General features: G+C 37.2%; 1 protein-coding gene across 1 annotated transcript; it reads right to left on the bottom strand.

Annotated features, from left to right (window-relative positions):
• Positions 1-1,452: 1,452 nt before the first annotated feature.
• Positions 1,453-21,123, bottom strand: ECT2 (epithelial cell transforming 2; the record flags this gene model as incomplete). Its single annotated transcript, XM_009709205.1, has 21 exons — positions 20,979-21,123; positions 19,869-19,948; positions 19,675-19,767; positions 18,560-18,742; positions 17,945-18,034; positions 16,653-16,760; positions 15,361-15,434; positions 15,099-15,229; positions 13,982-14,097; positions 13,716-13,778; positions 13,118-13,340; positions 11,514-11,650; positions 10,713-10,832; positions 9,007-9,075; positions 7,917-8,027; positions 6,809-6,905; positions 5,982-6,063; positions 4,972-5,050; positions 4,664-4,783; positions 3,184-3,322; positions 1,453-1,607 (listed from the first exon to the last, which is right to left on the bottom strand). Coding segments are annotated over exons 1-21 (2,400 nt in total), but the record flags the coding sequence as incomplete, so codon positions are not given.
• Positions 21,124-21,392: the final 269 nt, after the last annotated feature.

Genomic DNA, 21,392 nt, shown 5'->3' with positions numbered 1-21,392 from the left:
ACAGATGGGAGTTGGAAGTTGCTGGGGTTTTTGTTGTTGTTTTGGGTTTTTATTTTGAGAAAAGACAGTTTACCTAAAAAAAGTTTTGAAAAAAAATCATAAGGACACACGACAGCAAGCTGTATGGCTATTACTAGTGTCTAACAGAGTAGTTAAAGCCTTTACTGCCATCCCGTGGCAAATCAGCACTATCTCATTCTCACATCATGCTACAGAGTTCTTGAAAACCAGGGAAAAGGGGAGGAAGTGTGCTCAAATTGAAGCTCAATTGCACATTTAAATCAGCAAGAAAAAAAGTATTATATAGTTGGTACAAAGTAGTAGTTACAGGAATTATAACTAATGGGATTCAGCATAGTAGGTTAAAGTTTGTCAGCATATGATTCTGAATGTTGTGGGGCAAGAAAGAATGATATATTTACTACATAAAAGATTTAATTTCTATTAAAAAAAACCCCTAACATTTTTCCATCCGTGTTATACATAACACAAGAGACTGAAGATAGGTGACAGGCAAATTAAATCAACACTTCTGAATCAGTACTTTTCCTATTCAGTACCTAAAAAGGGAGGAAAAGCACAAAGCCAAGTTTCTTACTGGTAAGTCCCTAGATGACAAGCCAAACAAACTAAACTAAGACACTATTTTGATTACTTAATTACCTCTCCCCAAACAAGCAGGTCTTTAAAAATCATAGACAACCAAGTATTGTACAGTAAGACTACAATGCAGAACATCAAACATTTCTAGCTTAAACTCAAGTTGTTTCAGCTATATGTACTGCACATATTTTCAGCAAATTTGGATGACTGATATGCATACACTCTTACGTAATTAAAACATTAGCTGAAAGTCTCTTGTCCTAATTGGAGACAATCTGCACTTCAAATGAGTAGTTTTCTGGCTGTGAAAAGCCCACACACTGAACTTCTGAAAATGTGAGGAAGCCAGTGCCTCTTTTATTTCACTGTTTTCTTTATTTCCTTGTTTTAAGGTTGTAGGTTTCTGACTATAAGGAGGAAGGCACTTCGTGTCTCTTACATTATAGTGCCCATGCAGATAAGGTGTAGAACAAAGAACTCAACCTAACACAGAGTTAAACTAAAACATAGGATTCGTAACACTGGGATTTTAAGTTGAAACATAGCTGTGAAAGCGCAAGTTGAAGACAATTCTGTTTAGATCTGCAGTGGAGTTTAAATTATTTATAATTAGTGATGGAGGATTCACATAATTCTTGATTTTTAAGTACTTAGTAGCTTCTATAGAAGCTAACTTCCAGGCTGTTTCCTCTTCCACCTTTTAACCACTGGCAGACATGCTAGTACAAATGTTTTCTGCTCTACTTCACCTCAAACATGTCCACTATTAACGAATTCTTTAGCTTCAGGTGCTTCAAGCCAAAAAGAGAGAAATACTTCTAATCAGTAACATGATTCCAGAGTACTTACTGCATCTGCTTTACAAATAGTGTTAGCCACGTGCCGACACAACATCTTCAACCAATCTTCTTTAGCAGGTTCTTCAGTTGTCATCTGGAAACTGAGTAGCTTGTTGTTGAGTTCTGTAGGTGGCCGCACAACTAAGGCAAAAGCTTTATGGCAATCTACAGTTCATTTAAAAAAAAAAGAGCCAAGATGACAAAGAATAATCATTTTTCATATAATTCAGGGGGGAACCTTCAAAAGAGTTAACCCTCCATCTGCCAGGAGCTAGAGTTAGGGATAATATGATTTGGTGCAAGGATTTTATCTTTATTTACATGACAGCTGTGGTATCACTTGCAAGAGCACTGAGTTCTGTCCATATCCTTCATCAAGAGGCTGCAATCAACTGTTCACGAAACAGTTGTTTATTCACCAAATAATCTGCATATTATAGTCTGCAGACTAGTCAGTCTTTACTGGATACAGCAGTAAATATCAATTTCATTCTCTAACTCATGAAACGTTGGACAGATTATTTCTTTATCAACAGAGAACAAGAAAAACAACATTTACCCTGTTTCATAAAGCAGGAAAAAGCAACAGAGACATCAGTGCTATATATGACACGTTAAAATAGTCAAGTTACAATGGTCTTCCTGTTAAACTTGACAAATATTGCTCACTTGACAGCAGAAAATTAAGCCATTGCTGATACTCATTTATAGCACACACAGATGAAACACAATAAACACAGTTGAAAGAGAAAGAAAGAAAAAACAACCAATCGCCAATTCAGAAAAAGCAGCACTGGAAAAGCAGTCCTATAAGAAAGTGAATATAAAAGAGTAGCTGATTTCTCCCAAGATTTGCATACCAAAGTTCTTAGCAGCTATCAAGTGGCATGCTTACAAATGGCTCCCGTCAACCAAGTTCCAAAGTAAACTTAAGTGTTGCAGGGTGATTTAAAGAGAGTTCTTAAAAAGAAACTCTCAAGTACCTTTTAAAAATGCAGGTAGGCATCATGTATACTACCACCCTCTTTGCCATTTCTATTTTTTATTGAGTTTCTATGTTCAGGTGCTTCAGAGACCATAAAGCAGAACAAGTATGATGTGCATGCCATCACCTACAGTGAAATATCAAATCTATCTTTCTAGGGTATAGTCCCACTAGTTTCTAGATCTAGACTCCTTTAGAAATCGCTATCAAGGCCGGAACAGTATTGTAGCACGAGTTCTGCTGCTGTAGCAATGCATTACTTCATTGAAACCCTTACAGTGTCAGTATGACAAAGCAGCCACAGAAATTAAGTCCTCTAAATCTTCTTTTTTTTAAGATGCTAAGCACAGCTCCTCCTGAGCATCATCAGTTAAATGAAGATTTAGTTTCACAGCAACAGCACTTGTCTCTGGTCAGTCAAATGCTCGGGACTGAAGTTTGGTTTTTTCGTTTTATAAGTCCAGAGCTGTCAACTGTACTCCTCTGTCTAACTCACATTGCGATTTGGTAGGCTGATGCTAATGCCATCTAGTAGTTCTGCCAAATTCAGCATCCTGCAGTGATTCTTGACAAACCAAAAGATGTCAAAGCAAGGAATTCTCAAGCTCATAGAGAGCTTCAAGCAGAATCTTATACTAAAGTCATATACCTAACATACAATACAACAAATACACCTCAGCATTCTATCCCACGATATCCTTTATACTCTGAACCACAGTTTTCATTAGCTATCACAGCACTTCAAAACATACAGACCTTCTGTCTCCCTGATGTCTAGGACTTTCTTGATCTGGGAGAGAGGCATGAGAACAACATGCTTGAGAGAGGCAGGAGGCCTTGTGTGGCCATGCGGACTCTTGAAAGCACCAATAACTTTATGCCGTTTCCTTGCAATCTGCAGTTAAATAGAAGACAAAGAGGTTAAATTTAAAGGGTCTATTGCCATTGTTTTGTTCCTCTTCTGTTCTTTTACTTTCTAGTATACAAGAAGGCACAGAAAGCTTTGCTACAGAAAAATACTCCTTTAAGAGTATTTTACTGTATTTACCACATAAATCTTCAAGGAACTCACTTATCTCACTATTCACTGTCTACAGTTCAAGTGGTCCAGCAACACTTGTTACTTAGCATCAACACACTCACCTCAAAAAAAAAATCAAGAGGGGAAGTAATTTTGCATTACAGACCTCAGTTCTACCCTGCATAACAAGCAGGGGCCCTTTGAAACCTACCACAAGGTAGTCTAGATTTAAACAGAAAAGACATCTATACGCATGAACCAGCTTAGGCTGTGGTGTGTTATGTCCTAGAAATCTCACTTGCTTTGCTTGTGCATCAAGTGGCTTTTGCAGTAGAGGTTGGTCAGTTTTTACTTTACATTAAAAACACGTAAGATACCGATGTGTTAAGAAAGGTATCTTCAGTTGCTTTTATTTTGTACAAGAGATAAGCCAAGAAGCTTTATTAAAAGTGCTTTTATTTTCCTTTCCTTCCTCTACAAGAAGTGATGAAGCTGAGTCAACTTGACTCCTAGAAATTCATCACTAGCCACAACAATAAGCAGCACTTAAAGACAAAAGCCTAAGACAGCACTAGTTTTGGATTATTTTAGTTGGTCTTCTATGAAGACAATGTTCTCCACTGCTGCAGACAATAACAAGTACTTTCATAAAGTGTCCTTTACAACCTCTGTTTCTCCACATAAGCCTCCAAAACCCAGTTATATTACTTTTCTGTCCTAGTTCCTACTAACATATTGGTAGTCTAAGGCATTTAATATGTGGAATTGTTTGGGTTTTTTTTTTTGTAGCCTAAGCACAGACAGGTCTGCCCCAGCAGCCCACTATTTACTCACATTAAATATGACTAAACTTTAAAAGGACAACATCCTGCTGAGCCAGGGACTCCGACACCTTTTCATCCATTGGTACTATTCAAAGTGGTATTCAGATAAACATTTATTTCTTAACACATTAAGCTGCTTTTAAGTTTTTGATCTGGCTGCAAGACATTAAAGCATATATTAACACCTCTCAACCATCTAGAAGTGACTAGCTACTTTTGTTGGCTTATACAATAGCTAATAGAAAGGCAACATCAGCATGTGTTGAGATATCAGTTTTCTGTGACTTAGAATTCTGCTTCAAAGTTTTTAAATTTTACTTGTTTATATTCATATGTAGTGTCAAGCCTTTTATAATTCAGTTCATGAGATGTACTTATATAGTCATCTTACCTCTAGGCAATCATTGAACAGAAAGAGCGTGACCTGTTCTCCCCTGTCACAGAGGTCATCTCCAAGGGCTACAGTTTCCAAACGCTGAACTAAGCTTCGGTGAGAGGACAAGAGATTGGCCTAAGTGATAGAAGTAAAAAGCTCATTAAGCATTTAGTTCAAACACTAGATTACTGCTTGCTTACAGCTTAACACTGGAAATCTGTTTAAACTGGCACCATTGCATTTTAACCTCACATACTTTTGCAAAGGGGGCAAACTAGTGCACAGCCTTTTTACAGGTCCGCGGCTTCAAAGAAATTACTTACTGGACATCCATCAACTTCATAGACAACATCAAAGAACTGCCTTTGTGCCTCTGTTTTTCTTTTGTCTTCATTAATATGCCTGAGGGAAGCATATTACATTTATCTTCAATATCGAGCAACAGTAAACGAATGCACTACATTTAAGACATACAAAAATAATGAAGCTAAACATTCAAATATACACAGCGGCACTGGAAAATACAAAGTCAACCACACTTGCTCATTGAATTATCCAAATACCATATACTAAGCACACAGAACAATATTCTTGTTATAAGTAGCTGACAGACCATTCAGTTAATATACAATTCCCGTCCCCTGACCCTGTAACATTTTGAACTAGAGACCAACCCAATGCAGTTCTTTACGGCCTGCATTTTATCCCCCAAGTCAGGACTGCAGCTCACCAAGAAGCAAATGCAAGCATAATTACAATTTAAAAGTTGTTGTTCAAATCGGACAAACATTTACCCAATTAATACAGGAGGTCTCATTGCTGGAGACATATGCTACACTTCAAAAGAGGCGAGACTTACAATCTAAACAGCTTCAGGTTTAAGCTAATTAACTAGTGGAATGGTGCCAACAATAGCTAATAGAGGACCAGAAAAGAAACTAATCTCCCACCAATAGCATGTCTTTTCAGTGCATATATGCATAGAAGTAAGATTTATAGACAAAACACAGCTCTATCCATTCCCTCCAGAATGGAAGAAGTAAGAGTTGGAAAAGAACACGCGCAGGACTCAGGAGGTTCAGCTTCATGCTGAGGCAGGGAGTCAGCAGGGGTTCGGGTAGAAGTGCTGGGTAACAACGCCACAGACTCCTTCAAGAGCCCTGGCACAGAATGCCAAAGTGACAACAGTGGCCAAAGGAAGACTAAAGAACACATACAATTATGTATGCTTACATGGAGACTAAAGTTATGGCAACACCACACTAAGACCAATTGAGAAGGAACAGAGATTTAAATGCATAACAGTATGTTTCATAGAATGAGCACCACTTACGTCATCACTTCCTTTAATGATTCAATAGCTCTCTCTAGAGTTATTTTATCTGGGTTTTCTTCTGCTGTATGCTTCTTAATATCTACAATGGAAAAAAACCAACACAACAAAACAAACAAGAACAACCACACATTAGAAGTGCCTGAAGAGAAATACACTTTAAACTTGAAGTTTTCGTAAGTCAGATAAGATGACTGAAGAAATCATAGCCATCCTGGAGTACAAATAGCCTTGATTAAGTGGGGAAGTAGGTTGAGCAGCAATTGTCCATGCATCTCACTAAGAAAAAACCCATCTGCAATACAAAAACAAACCCTCAAACTATTAAAAAAAAATCAACAAGACCACGTGCTGTTTTTGTTGAAGTACAGAGACAAACATAGAAGTCTTTTTCTAACTGAAGCAAAGGGTGGTGGTATGGGGGTTTTTTATTTTTATTTTTATTAACATAATCATTATTACAGCAAGTGGTTGATACCAGGTGGAACACATGAAGCTGTAAGCCTTGTCAATACAAATTGTTCTCTAGTTTATGCTAGCTGCATTTGAATCTCAATTATAGTTGTATTTGAAGAGATAAAACTGTTGTCAGAGCAAATTTTTTCTCTACCTGTATCCTGCAGACAAATATATGAACAAGTGAAATTTAGTCAAAAGTATGCTTTCTTCAGTAACTGGTCTTGCTGATTGCCATTAAGCATGATTAACTCCCAGAATCAGGCTTGTTTTATATGAGCAAAGCTGTTGCTAATCATGACAAAAAGCAGACATCATCTTGGTTTTAGCACCTTCACAGACAAACTGAAAAAAAGAAATCACTATATTACCATTTAGTAGTAGAGCAACACTAGGCAGCCTTTGAACAGGACGGATAAGGAGTTCAGCTAGGCTTTGGCGGCCACATTCAGGTTTAGCTTGATTTATCTGGGTAAAAGAAAGGGGAGAAAGGAAATAATTCTTATTTTTTTCACACACAAAAAAACCCCAAAAATCACAAAGTAGGAGAAAAATTCCCTTCCTTGAAACTAGCATTGCAGTAAAAGTTTGAGAATTGTTTACCGCAAATGGTCATTAACAGATCATTTTTAAAAACACATTATATTCAAACCCATACAGTATTTATCACATGATTTATGTTCTCAGAATGTCTAGTTTGAAACTGTCCACGTTATCAACCCCTCAGTCCTTGTTTCAGATCCTAATACAGAGTGGGACAGGGGATGGCCTGTTCTCTTATTCATTTCCCCATCTTTCAGATATCAATACTCAGATACAATTCCTAGTACCTCAGAAAACATGAGCTGAAATCTGTCAGTTTGGTTAATATTTGAGACACATTTGTTGGATAGAGGAGTTAAAGCTATGCTGCACTAATCATCAGCTATATACCTTTATCTGAAGAGCTCAAGAGTCTTAAGACTCATCTTCAGACAACTCTTTCTTTGAAGATCATTGTCCTGTTAGATCTCCACTGTTATGCTCCTATTCATTAGTCACAAGAACATTGAGAGATTCTACCTTCCTGGAACTTCACAGCTGCTAGAAGTGAGTTAAAAGCTATTTCAGAAATATAAGTCTTTTAAACACAGGGAGGGGGACCAATAGAAAGCAACAGCTCTAGTTATCTTCACAGAAAAGAGAAGACACATATCTGGGAGAAAGTAATCAGAATGTACTTTTTCCAGCAACAAATGCATGTAATCAAACTACTTTGAGAGCTGTATAATAGAGGAGGAGCTTGGACCACTTTTGAAAGAGTCTTACAAGGAGCTTGAGAGATTGAAGTTGAAATCCTTCCTATTTCTATCTCACCAAGAGATGTTCACATTCCTCCAAGTTTCCAAAATTCCACATTCTTCTATCTGCTGCATTAAGTAGTTTACTTGGTAATGGTCACCATGTTCTACTCAAAGACTTAGTTCTGCAGACACTTACCTTCAGGAAGGCATGAAACCTTGGCTTCTGTTTTTCACATCTAGTAATAGTCTCCTTGCTCATTTCGAAGAAATTCACAAACGGAGGGTATGTTTTCAACAAGTCTTTTGACTGAAAGAAACAACTGTTATAGCTCTGCTTTACATATTATGTAGCATTGTACATATGTTCGTATGCCCTGAGCCATACAAAGCTGCTCAAAGGCCCAATTCAGTAAAGAATAATAAAAAAAATATGTTGTCAATCCATGCTTGTTCACAGAACAAGCTAAGACATTTTGCATGCCAGATGCCCAGGATTCAATCCTGCTGATTAAATGCAGACTGCTCTCAGAAACATGAAATACACACATGACAATCTTGGAAGCTGCAGAACAGCTCAAGTAGAAGGCAGATTCTCACCTCGCAAGATGCTTTTGGTGAGAATTTTGGAAGTTTCAGACAGATATTTTCTCCAGTTACTGCAATCACCTTTAAAAGACACTAAACCACCAGAAGCAATACCTTGGACTGAAAACTTTTCAATGCCAAACACTATTTGCCTCAAAATGATCAGATCTGCAAAAGCACAAGACACCAAGCAGACTACTTATGTTACAATGCATTGCAGCCCCAGACCTAACTTTCCTGTTCTGCACATTCTGTACTTGGGAAAACAAGGAGTCCTTATTCACTTACACATTTCAAGTCTTGAAGGAAGAACACAAGAAGTTTGCTGGAAAAGTTATTTTCTATTCATCAGAGGCAGCAGATAGCTAAGGTTACAGGGAGAGCCCCTCTTGACGTCCGAGTAAAAAAGCATGTCCGTAGTGTTGGAAATTACAGTTCTCAAACCGTATCTATTTGAAGTTTTACCCTCTCATGCAAGTGGACAGACACATACACTTAAACTTGACACAGATTACCTATACAAAGTATATCACCCAACTCAATTGAAAAGTCTAAACAGAAAATACAATGATACAAGCTAGTGTTTTCTCACTCAGTAGTGCTTTGCTTGTGTTTACTAGCTCCTACAAATGGATTATTTGTAAGGCAAGGTAATAGCTCATAATAGCTCTAATGCATAGAAAAAAGAAACAGAAACTTACATATTTAAGAATGATATCACCAATACTTTTGCTTTCAGTCCAATTCACCATAAGATCTTCCAGGTCCTCCTAGAATACATGCAGGGATGAGGGGGAAGAAAATGAGAACTGAACTGCATAAACCTGTAAGATGGCATCAGTGTTCTGCCAACCACATATAGCTGTGTGTTTCCATGCTAACAAAACAGGCAATCCTAAAAGCTGTACAATTTCACATTAAGCCCCTTCAGTCTACCGAGCGCTGAAAGCAAGAGACCTCTGGCTTACTGTTTTGAATCAATGCAAGCAGAGCCTAGCAGTGTAGCAGCACTAGCCAGCTCCACAACAAGATGACACTGCTGTGTCCAACATACTACAGAACATATCCCACAGGATTATTAAAAAAAGTATACACAGAAGACAGTTAAACGAATTCTAATGAAGAGTGCACAACTAATATAGGACTCTTAAGTCCATAAGATAGGACTGAAATAGAATTACCATAGATTTCCCTCACATGTTGCACCAGGGTGTCAAGGAAAGTGAGACCAAGCTGTTAAGCCTATATCAGCTTGATAAGGATCAAGCTTATTCAACTGTCAGCTAATAACAGGGACAGCAGGGCACAGCTGAAGGTTCAAGATTCACCACCAATATTGGTTTGTTGCTGCCACTTATCTTTACTATACCAAAGATGAAGGAAAACACAACCGCTACCTCTAAGCAACTTTGTCTATGCTGCGCGTAAATCCTACTTGACACATGGACAGACATGCTCTACTTTCATTTCAGTGCACACATATCAATACCTATCGTGATTAACCAGACTGGATCCCAATGGCTGGAAAAGAAACAACAAAAAAAAAAAAAACAAAACAAAACACCCCCACCAAACCAGAGTTACAGGCAGTCTGCAAATCCCTCTAATTTAAAAGCCTGCTGTGAAATGCAGACAGGAACAGGCACATGCCATTACTTGCAGGAGATTTTATGACTTCATATTTGAGGAAGACTTGCAACATCGTCTATTGTGAGACCCAGAGGTGGCTTCAGACAGCGCTTGCAATCCACATCAAAATATAAAATAAAGTGTCAAGAAAACACAGACTCATAAGGAATTCTATCAGTTCTTACTAGGCCTCAGTACCAGGTCAACTGCTTCAGAGGTTGAAGCAGGAGCCAGTTTTATGAGCTGGTAGTTTCTGACAATTGGTTCAAAGTTATTTAAGGAGGGATTAGTTTTTCCTGTCAAATGATAGAAGTCTCTGTATATGTCTAAAGCCTAAGAAAACACCAATATTTTTTATTCTTGTTTGGTTGGGTTTTTTTTCCTAATTCCATAACCTTTAGCTATCCTTCCAAGAATCCTTGCTTACTGCTTTAGTAGAAACATCTATGTTATAAGCACTTGTGACTTACACCACCATTTGATATCACTGGCTCTTTTGGCCAGTTTTGTATCGGTTACAGAAAACCTCCCACAGGAAGAGGTATTAAAATGGGAAAAGGAGAAGCCAGCTCATGAATGGCAATATTAGTTAAATGCACAATACTCAGACTTCAGATATTTATAAATAAGTGGTAAATCTTACAGAGTGCTTTGGATTTACACATAGTTCCATAGGTTGAACAGTATGTAACAGCACCAGGATGAATCTATACCTATCCAGCAGATACAAATGAAAGCATGCAGAAAAGGTTCAGTCTATATCAAAGTAGCAGCTTGCCTTGATTTTAGTATGCACATCAAGAATATCTGGAATGCTGCCAAATATGGTCTTAATCTCTTCTTGTGCAAGGATTGGTCCTCCAAGTTGTCCTTCCTTCTCCAATGGAACTTGAAATAACTGATGAAATAGACCAAAAAAGTTAATGTCCTCCTGACCATCACATACAGTGTTAGAAATAGTTATGAAAGCAACAGTGTCTTCTTTCCAGATCATACTTTCCTGCAGTCACAATCTTGAGATAATCCCATTTAGCAAGAGTGAGTTATGGAGGAGTAGTTTTAAGATACAAACACTGAGTTCAAAACATCACTACAGCATAACCCCCTTTCCTCTACCTTTTACTCACACACATCTTAGCTCATTCTTTAAGTAGATAATCTGCTACAATGGAAAGAAACTTTCTAGAAATGAAGCTCTTCCTGTAAGCTGTTTGCTATCCTGCTTTTCTTGGAATAATTAAAAAAGAGTTTTTTCTCTCATCATCTCTCTCTTTTCACTAATATCTTAAAAATCTGAGTCATGAAGATCCTATTTTCCTGAAGTGTGGAATTTCCACACAAACTGCAATTCTACTGCACATCTCAGACTAGAAATTGCATTTTCCAGTCTTTATTATTAATAGATACTAAACATTTTTGTGTCAGTAAAATTACATGAGACTTCATTGTCTTCTTTTTATGAACATTTGATGCACGAAAGTCCTTACAAGCCTGCAGATTACAGGTTGAAAATAATCATTGATATAAACACTAGATATCTAATTACAATTGACCTATACCTGCTTTAAAACCAGCTTACCTGAATGATTGTTGTTAGGATATCAACATAGTTACTTTCTGTCTGATACAATTCCTTTGCAACCTGCCATCTTGCAGACTGCTTTAGTGGAAGAGGAGTTGAGTTTTTGGAAGGCCTTGCACAGGATTTTGGTGTTTCTGATGAAGAGATATTCCCAAACGAAAATACAGCTTGATTACAATAGAGTCCCTAAAAAAAAATCTCATCCTCAAAGACAGAAAAAAACCCACCTTCAAATATTTTGAAGTGAAGAGAGCTTTTTTTCCCCCCCCCAGGACCACAACAGTAATATATTATTCCTCAAAATCAGTCTGAAACTAGTAAGCCATTTATGGGGAGGTCAATGACTTAAGCCTATTATGTTTAGTAGGAAGTGGGGATTAGGTGCTGAACATTGTTTATACATACACTATGTACAAAAAGTACTTCTCTACTTTCACTTTTCAATGTAACCAATTATCTTTCAGCTGCCTACCATCCTTGCATTAGGTATGTAGCTCAAAACCATTTATTAAAATCAGTCCTTGCATGCAACACATTTCAATCTATATGGGGGGCGCACAGCAGGGAGGGAAAGCTAAAGCCAAGGTGGACCTGGGAGCAGTCCATTAGTTGTAAATACTTGCTCATTTATTGGACCTCAGAGAGCTGTACTCGCTCATTCTGATGTCAAAGTTCATTACTGTCACAGTTACTATGAAATAAGTACCTTACCTGTTGTTTTCAAAATAGCACTTTTTCTGAAACTGTCTGCTGATGTTGGATTAGAAGAAAATTCCATACCAGGGGTTACAAGAGCACTAGCATGACCTAAGAAAGCTGGTCTTCGACAGTAAGCTGATCTTTCCTGTATTCCTTCTGAATTATCACTTACAGGTTGTGCCTCACTGAGATTTCTTATTTGACTTGTACACAGAGGCCCTTTTAAAGCAGTATTAGCTCCAGATACCTCCTCCATATGATGAAACTGGAGATTTTTTTTTTTAACACACCAGTGTTAGCTTTTGACTTATCCAAAATTTTGCAGTTTCCTCTCTTCCACAAGAGCCATGTGCAAAGATATTAAAAGCTCTTTGCCAATTAACTCAAAAACAGTTGGTGATTTATATTCTCGTGAAGTTTTAAACAAATGACAGTTTGCTGGCACAAATAGTGTTGCCTCAACAGAACATTTCAAAGACCTAGGAGTGGGCTTTACAGGAACTTTCCCTTTAATTCCTTTAGAAAAGGATCTTTGTCCTCCTTTCTCCAAGTATCCTACTGGAGAGGTTTTTAGATGATTTACTGTTAACTACATTGCTTATTTGCTGCTGATTTTCAGTAAATTATTTGAAGCATTTTGGAGTAACACTGTACTTCATATTTGTCAACTCCATATCTTCTCCTTGTTTTTCTTCAGATATGAACATGCTTATTGTGATGACAAGAGGCAGCCTGGCCTCTGTCCGAACTCTCCACTCCAATTCTGCTTTCTGCACACTTTGAAAAAGCAAAAACCTGGAATTGCTTTAGGAAATCTGTAGCAAAACGTTTAAGACTTCCCTACCACTACCATTACCACTTAAACGTTGCAAGTGTGTCTAAATGAAAGTTTTTAGCTCTACCTCCATTGTTAGTGCTCGACTCTGGAGTGTTAGAAATATCCAGCAAGGACCCAATAGAAAGAGAATGTTCAGCTGATGGGCGTTTCCGAGGAGGGAATGGCGACATGTCTGTTTCTCTGGTCAGTTGTGCAAGAGTCTCTTTCAAACGGCGTCTTTTGCGATTGCTGTTTGGAGTATTCAGAGAAAGTAGTGACACAGACTTCTTGAGGCCAGGACTCTCTGACTGTAGTAAAAAAGTTTAGTTTAGTGTTTTTACCCACTGCGTCCAGCTCAACTCGGTGCAAAATTTAACTGTAGATATCAGCACACAACACAACTCTTAGGGAAACAGAGGGAAAGTGGGCCAAGGCGCTCCCCCTCTTTTTTTTTTTTAAAAAACTGGAAACCACACTAGCATTTGACTTAAAATAAGTTCAGCCTTTGGAAAGTTGAAAAAAGGTTTTTTCCAAATTAGTATTCTATGTATAAAATTCATAATGGATTATCTAGAACTTAAATGCTGCTTTAAAACATTTGATCTCTGGCCCCACACATACTATTGTATTGTAATTTTACCACCAAATACATGCTGCACATTATGTGAAAGAATTCAATATACCTTCTCAAATAAATACATGGACTCTCCAGCTCTGGCATCCATTTGAATGCTTCCCCAGAACCACTAAAGAAAAAAAGAAAACATACATTAAGAACACATCACAGGACTTCACCCGAAGTTAAAAATACTCAAAATAATATATGTATTAGTAAGGCAGTTTGCATACTAAATGGAAACATGTGGCTCATTCTGGAAAAGAAACAACACATCTCTCACATACCGAGTATTACATAGCAATATTCTTTCAAGAATTTGTCAGCACTAACCTCTTGCTTTACAACATAAAGTTTTTTTAAAGGTTCAAATGGAAGATCTTTTACTGTACTTTCTTCAACCACTAAGTGAGTACACCTTTCATCACCAACTGGTAAATAATGTCCTCCTAGACAGAAAAAAAAAAAAGGCAAGTTAGCAAGACTGAAGAATATTATTGTTAGAAATTAGAAGCTCACTTGATAGGTTTGTGACACTTATTAATGAGAGAAGCACTCTTCAGTGAGCTGATCAGTTGCTGGGCTTACAGAACACTCCGCGTATAATCAGCAGTGCACAGCTTTTAGGAAACAGGATGCAGCATGCAATAGTAAAGTGCACATTGAAAAGTCAAGTGTATGGAGTTCAAAGGGCATTTAAACTTGTCTGGCAAGAAGTGCAATATTTTTCTGGAAAGCTTTTCTTGTTTCTTGGAAGATCAAGCCAGGAATACCCACCCTAAAGGCATCCACAAACGAGAACCTGTGCATGTTGCAATCTTGTAAGTAATCTTAAGTAAACAGGTCAGGGGAAGGTCAAAAAAAAAAGAGCAAACCCAGCCAACTTTTATCTCTTTTGAGGAAGCCTTGCTGTTACAAGCTTGCTCCATTCCCACGTTTACAGTTCTGTTACCTTCCAAGTCTTCAGCCTTGTATTGATAGAGTTGCATGTATCTGTTACATCATTACTGTAAACGTGACTATTAATATTGTACTACACTACCAAAAAATGGAACGTTTCCCATCAAGTTTTTTTACTGGTGATGATCCATATGAAAGTTGTAAATATTGTAGATGTTTTCATGAATTATGTAAAGATGCATACCACAAAATTGGTTATGAAAACTGAAGCAGAATATACATTTATGTTGAAAGTTTTCCAGGATATCTTCAAGCATCTAATTACTCCTTTTTAAATCGTCTAGTTTCAATCAGCCTAGGAGGTCTGAAGTCTTGAATAGCTACCAGAACTTATGCATATACTGGCATCTAAAAATCAATTTGTAGCTCTCCAAGTTGAAGAGCCTTCATTAATATTTCAGGATTCATGATCCAGCATCTCAGCTTCAGTGAAATATTTATCAGTTATAAACCCCATTCTTTCCACAGGTCAGCTTTCTTAAACAATAACCTTGCATTTCTGTCATTTCTTCCATGTTAGCTTTCTCGTCATCAGAGAACCCAAGGAAACTTAACATGCAATCCTGGAAGGGAGGAACCTTGAACTGATTTCTAAAGTCATCATCAGCTGCACAGAAATCACTGAAATAAAAAAAAATAAATATGCATGAAAAGGTCACTAAATCAGTGCTACATCACTATTTAAAGAGAAGGTCACAAAACTACAGGTAAACAGGATGCAAGGTTAAGGCTGAAGGAAAATAAACACCTACATTTCATTCCTTTTCTCCCAAGTCTTATAAATCCACTCAGCCTTCACGATAGGTGTACCAAGACTTACAGCAATCTACAAAACAGGAAAAGCACAAGTTGTACCAAGTAAGTATTTCCATTTAAGTCTTTCCCATGCCAAGAAAAATTTGTAACCTTGCTTTTACTTTTCAAGATAGATACTGCAAGAAGTGAAGGTATTCCTTCAAGAATCATGTCCAACTAACTCCTAAGAGTTAGAATGTATTAATTCTTCAGTGACTGGGAGATCAAATTAATAGCTATTTTGACACTTACTCAAAAATGCACCATTTTGTTACTCTGATATCCTTCAACACTCACAAAACCACACCTCTGTTCCAGTGGAATATGGCATCTTTTTTTTGCTTTTGTTACTTTGTAGGAAGACAAACATCCCATCCTGCTTTTACCAAAGAGAAAGCTACTATTCCAAAGGTAACTTCCATAACTGCTTGAGAGAGATTGTAAAGTTTTCCTACTTTTTCCCTTCGAGTTGGTAAAAGGGGTGTTTGAACAGTTAGAAAGTAGGTTAGAAAGAAACTGGAAGATTAGAAAGACAGACTAGGAAAAAAGCAACAGCCAACTAACAATTCAAACAAGGGAGAGTTAAGGGGCATAAGCATTCCTATGTCATATTCCATAGTACAAAAACCAACAAACTTGTATTTACTTGTCAACTGGACATACATGTCCTGAAGGATTCTCTTATGGTATTGTCAGGAAAAAAAACACCTCACATATATTTATACATAAAGGAAGATTCGAATGCTTATATATAACAAGTTAAAAATAATTTTTAAAAAAAGATGCACACAAATTGAGTACTAACATTTTTGCAAGTTACCTCAAAGTTTGTTTGGATGGACAAAAAAAGCAGCCATGTTGATATATAAACACTTGCTCATTGATGAACAAATGTTCATCAACATCTTAAGTGTCTTAAGTACTGATAAGATCAGTACATCAATGTCTTAAGTGTTTTAAGTATTGATAACATCAGTACTTAAGAAACATTTTGGTTCTTGTTATTTACTATACTTGTCTATTTCAAGATATCTGCATTCAGGCAATTTATATTATTTAGATCTCTAACAGAGACAAAACACACATCAAAGCTCAACATCAGACCAAGATGAACTCACCCTTACAAGTCATTATTGTTACTACAGGAAAAAAACCCTGCAATTTACAAGCCGAAGTATAATTTACAGACTTAGTCTACAAAAGCCAAATTCTGAAAGTTTCCATGAAGTACCAAGTCAAGTTTACATACTCTGAATTTGTCTCCATGTGTTGAGTTAGCCACCAGATGTGTAACTTTTGAGCTAAAGTCCCTTCGAATAATGCCACCCATATGATGAACCAACGTCACTAGCTTAACCTGAAAAATGACAAAATAAGGTTTTAGTATATCTTTTGAAGTACACAGTGCAGAGTAAGAGTGGTACAAAAATAGTTCAAAAAGCGAGCTACAGGATGTTTCATTAAACATTTGGAATAGAAATGCTCCAATTTGTTCTTAAAACAACTTGTTCACATCTACAGGAGAAGATATAGCCAATATATCAGAAGAACTATTAACTTGTTAACATTTAATACAGCCTTGCTGCGTAGCTTGAGGAAGACTACCCAAGCCATCAGTACTCTCCTGATCATCATGCACAATGCCATCACCTTTTCACGCACAACAGATTTGAAGTATGTTTTCCTCATTGATTTAGGCAATTCTATCTGAAGAGGCAATTGCCAGATTCTACATGACGTTGCAATTTGTCTAATTTGAATCTAGCAGATCAAATCTAACTATCCCTAACACTGTTTTGGGGTTTTTTTCCTGGATGAAATTGTGGAGCCATATTGTTGATTCCCAGGTGTCCAACAGCGAAATTAGGTGCCAACTGCATCACTGAAATGGAAAAGCAAAGTGCTAGAGTATCAAACCACTTCATACCTAGATATGTCAAGACTAAAGTGCTGATAGCATGATAGCAAAATAGCATGGCAGCAAGATAACATGTCTGCAAATGCTCTGAACAGGACTACAAAGCTTTACTTGACCACACTGCTACCTGTACAGATAACAGGACACAATTGGGTGAACATCATATCTGAAGCCTCAGTCTACAAACCTAAGTCCTACTGAATTAGAGCTGTTTAACGTCACTCAACAAAAAAGTGATCAAGAATGGCACAAAGTGACTTGGACAAGGAAACAGTTTTGTTCCTGTCCTCAAATATCACTGCCTCTGGATGTGCAACAAAACAAAAGAACAAACCATTTATTCCCCCCATATGAGCTCTAGTCATGGTTAAATCTTATGGGTGATAAAACAGAAGAGTATTTTGAAAATAAACTTAACAGTTTTACCAATCCAAAGGAAAAAAGTCTTACTAACTGTCCTCAAATATCACTGCCTCTGGATGTGCAACAAAACAAAAGAACAAACCATTTATTCCCCCCATATGAGCTCTAGTCATGGTTAAATCTTATGGGTGATAAAACAGAAGAGTATTTTGAAAATAAACTTAACATAGTTTTACCAATCCAAAGGAAAAAATTCTTACTAATTCATCTTTCTTTCTGAATCCTGTAAAGCACAGTACCAAGTTCAACATACTTGCACAGTACAGTGGACGACAGGAGAAAGGTAAAGGCTGAAAGTAAGAAGTAAGTTTATTAGTCAAAAGCATACTGCTTCCATTAAAGTTTTAATATTACAGTTAATACAGTACTATTATTCCTAGTACTACAATGCATCAGACACTAGTCCAAGTCTGTGTATTCAGTTATATCACCGTGCCGGCACATCTGGAGCTGAGGTAAAGTAACTAAAGCATCCTCAAGTTCCACAGGTAGCGCTACATCCTCTTTTTTTGCCCTCCCCAATCCATCCCCTATGTGACAACCTTTGGAAATATAAAGCATCTGCTGGAACATCATTTGTATGCCGTCTTTCCTAATGGCACAATCCCAACAGCTCCCCCAACTACTGCAGTAGTCGTAGCCTTACTACTGTCTGCCTGTGCTTTCAAGCTACACACAATATCCTAACACGGTATTAGAAACTTGCTTTTCTTAAAGTTTCCTTGCTAAGAATATTTATGATTGATTGAACACTTAATATTTAGAACTCGCTGCACCACAGAACTACTCAGCTGATTTCAACAGCAAGCACATACCTCTCCCTTTTGTGCACAGTGCAGTACCACTGGAGGTCCAATGACACGGCAATCTGCTTTGCAGAGGTTGTTAAAGATAGAATCTTGGAAGTCTGATACAACAAAGATAGTCTCAAATTCTGGGGAGTCAGAATCTCCAAGCTCTTCAATCGTCTCTGTCTTTATGTAGGGCACTTTAATCTCCTTGATGTATGGGGACAAAGGGGAAAGCATTATTCAGGCAACATACTTACACTGGTGTCAAAATTCAATTCATTTTTATTTTGCACCATTAGAAAAACATATGATTCAGATTTCAACAGAGACAGACTCTTAGGATTTGGGAAAGCTGAATGAGATGCACTGTTCTCTAGTATAAGAATAGCTATGAACTGCACCTAAAAAACATCTTAAAGCAACTCCTGCTTCTGAAGAATAAGAATTCTAGTTACTTTAGTAGTTTACGTATCAGTTCACACTGATAATCTTACTGGAAATACCTACAGATAGAAAAAATGAACTATGCACAAAAGAGAAATGAAATTTCAGACTGTCAGAACAGCTTAAGGTACTTCTGGATGCTACTAAAAAGTAGTATTCAGCTTGCAACAGCAATCCCTTTGCTGCATAAGATCTAAAAGAACAGAAGTCAATTTTGTTCATTGGTTGGTATTTTTAAGGGCTCTAAAAGTTTGCTCTGTTCCAATTTCAATTATTAGTTCCAAATTTTATTTTCTAGGTTTTCCACATCAAGAAACAGAGAATCACTTCTTACACTTAAATGTAAGTGCAGCCTTTAATTGAAAGACAAGTCAATTAACCGATTATGAAGTCAGTTCATAGCAAAAACTTATGTGTTGATTGAATATAAGCATGCAGTTGAATGTCTCCATTGATACTTCCATCCCCGTTAGAAAACACTGCTAATTAAGAGCTGCAGATATTACTTCCATATTTGAGAAAGCGTTTGTAAAAAAGCACCCATGTTGACAAGCTTTAAGTGACACCATCAGAAACATTAGCATATATTGTGACCATTATGCCCAATTAATATAAATTAAAGCGTGTGCACATTTCAGTCCCAGTGAAGTACAACATGCTGCATGCAATCACATGTGCTTAATTGCATGACATACCATATGTACAATACTTTTTATTAGTTTTTCTTCCGATTTACCAGGACTAGTTTCCTTTATCTTTATAACTGGTACTTCCATTATCTTAATGGTCTGTGGAAGAGGACAACTTTAGTACAAAACCAAATTGGTTACTAGAAGTCTAAAAGCATACCATCTCATTCCAATGACTGTTTTATCTTAGACCCACATACCTCCAAGGCTTTCAGAAGCTCCTCACGTTTCCCTGCTTCCTGAACCAAAACCACTCTTGTTTCTATTTGAGGCATTTCTTCTGTTTATAGAGAAACGAGGATAATATTCATATTTTAATAGAAAAATCCACGCTAGGTCTGAATCAAGCAATAACGTATAGAAGAACACAGCCAGACTGCATCCTTTCAAGATACCTTGTTTATCAGGAACAAGCCTGAAAATAAGTGTTGCCTCAAGAAGTTTGTCCTTTAATTAAGGCATACCCAATCAACTACAGAGCCTAAACTTTCTAGTATACGGTAAAATTTATGACCAGTTAGCCTACAGTCAAAGTAAGACCATACAAGAATAGTCAGCGAGGGCAAGAAGAAAAAAGAAAAATTAAAAAAATAAAACCAACAAAAGTATTGACTTAGTGCTTCTAGCAGAATTAGGTAATAAGACTTGCTGGAAAATAGATAGCTGGTATCTTTTCTCATTACTGGTTCCTGGCTGACAACGATCATTACTTCCTCGTAACTGCTCAGTTTCAAGGAATATCAGACCTGAAGTTAGACATCTTGTTCTTTTTCTCCGTGTATTAATAAGCTTTCAAAATATTAGGAGAAAGGGACAAGTCTCACCTCCATGTCATTTGCACCAAAAGAATGCCACTGGATTTTGGCTACTGCATTGCAGGAAAACAAAAATATCTTTTTTCGTTAATTTCGAGATTTGTTCTTGAACTAATTTCAAGCTCAAGACTATTCATCTGAAGGTCTATCTGTACACAACAAAGCAGCTGTAATTTCCAAACATTGATATCAATATATCACCTGGAATGATTTATTCCACAGAAGAGGCATCAAATGGAAATAACAGCTTTGTATACGTCAGCCAGAAGACTCATTTGATTTCATCACTGTAACCCCAAATTTTTATAAACAAGATGAGTTAAAAATTACCACCTTTGTTGGCAAAAGGATACCAAACCAACACCCTTTTGGTCACCCTACATACAATTCTGTCGTTCAGCAAAGCACTTTTGCTTTTTCAAAACTACTAAATACCTACAAGGTAACCAGTCATTACAAAAACATAGTAGTCTTGAAACAAGCTTCTCCCATTACCTTCAACATCCAAAACAGATCCAGGAAATACATTCTCTTTGGAGGTTTCTATAATTTTGGAATCAAGAACAGAAGAATCAGCCAAGAGGCTCCTGCCGGTTTCAGACACCAACGTACTGTTGTCAGCCATGATTACGTCTTGCTTCTTTCTTCAACAGCTAGAAGAGAGATGTGCTAAACTAAGTTACAGTTGCAAAAAGCTCATTAGTAAGAGTTCTATGACTAAGGCAGTCAGAAGTAACTTCAGACTTCTGAAAAAACATTTAGACTCTTATTAAATCCCACTCACACCAATAGAGTAGTTCTGAAAGAGTATTAGGAGTCACCCAATTGATAGAAAGGACTGACAACAAACCTATTACAGAAATGGTTCTTAGCAGGCTGCTTACCACAGAAAGCTGCAGAGAGGGCACT

The sequence above is a fragment of the Cariama cristata genome, unplaced genomic scaffold (genome assembly GCF_000690535.1).
Source record: "Cariama cristata isolate BGI_N322 unplaced genomic scaffold, ASM69053v1 scaffold40711, whole genome shotgun sequence".
In the NCBI taxonomy this organism is placed as follows: Eukaryota; Metazoa; Chordata; class Aves; order Cariamiformes; family Cariamidae; genus Cariama; species Cariama cristata.
Note: the sequence above shows the minus strand (reverse complement) of the source record. Positions and strands in the feature narration are given on the sequence as shown.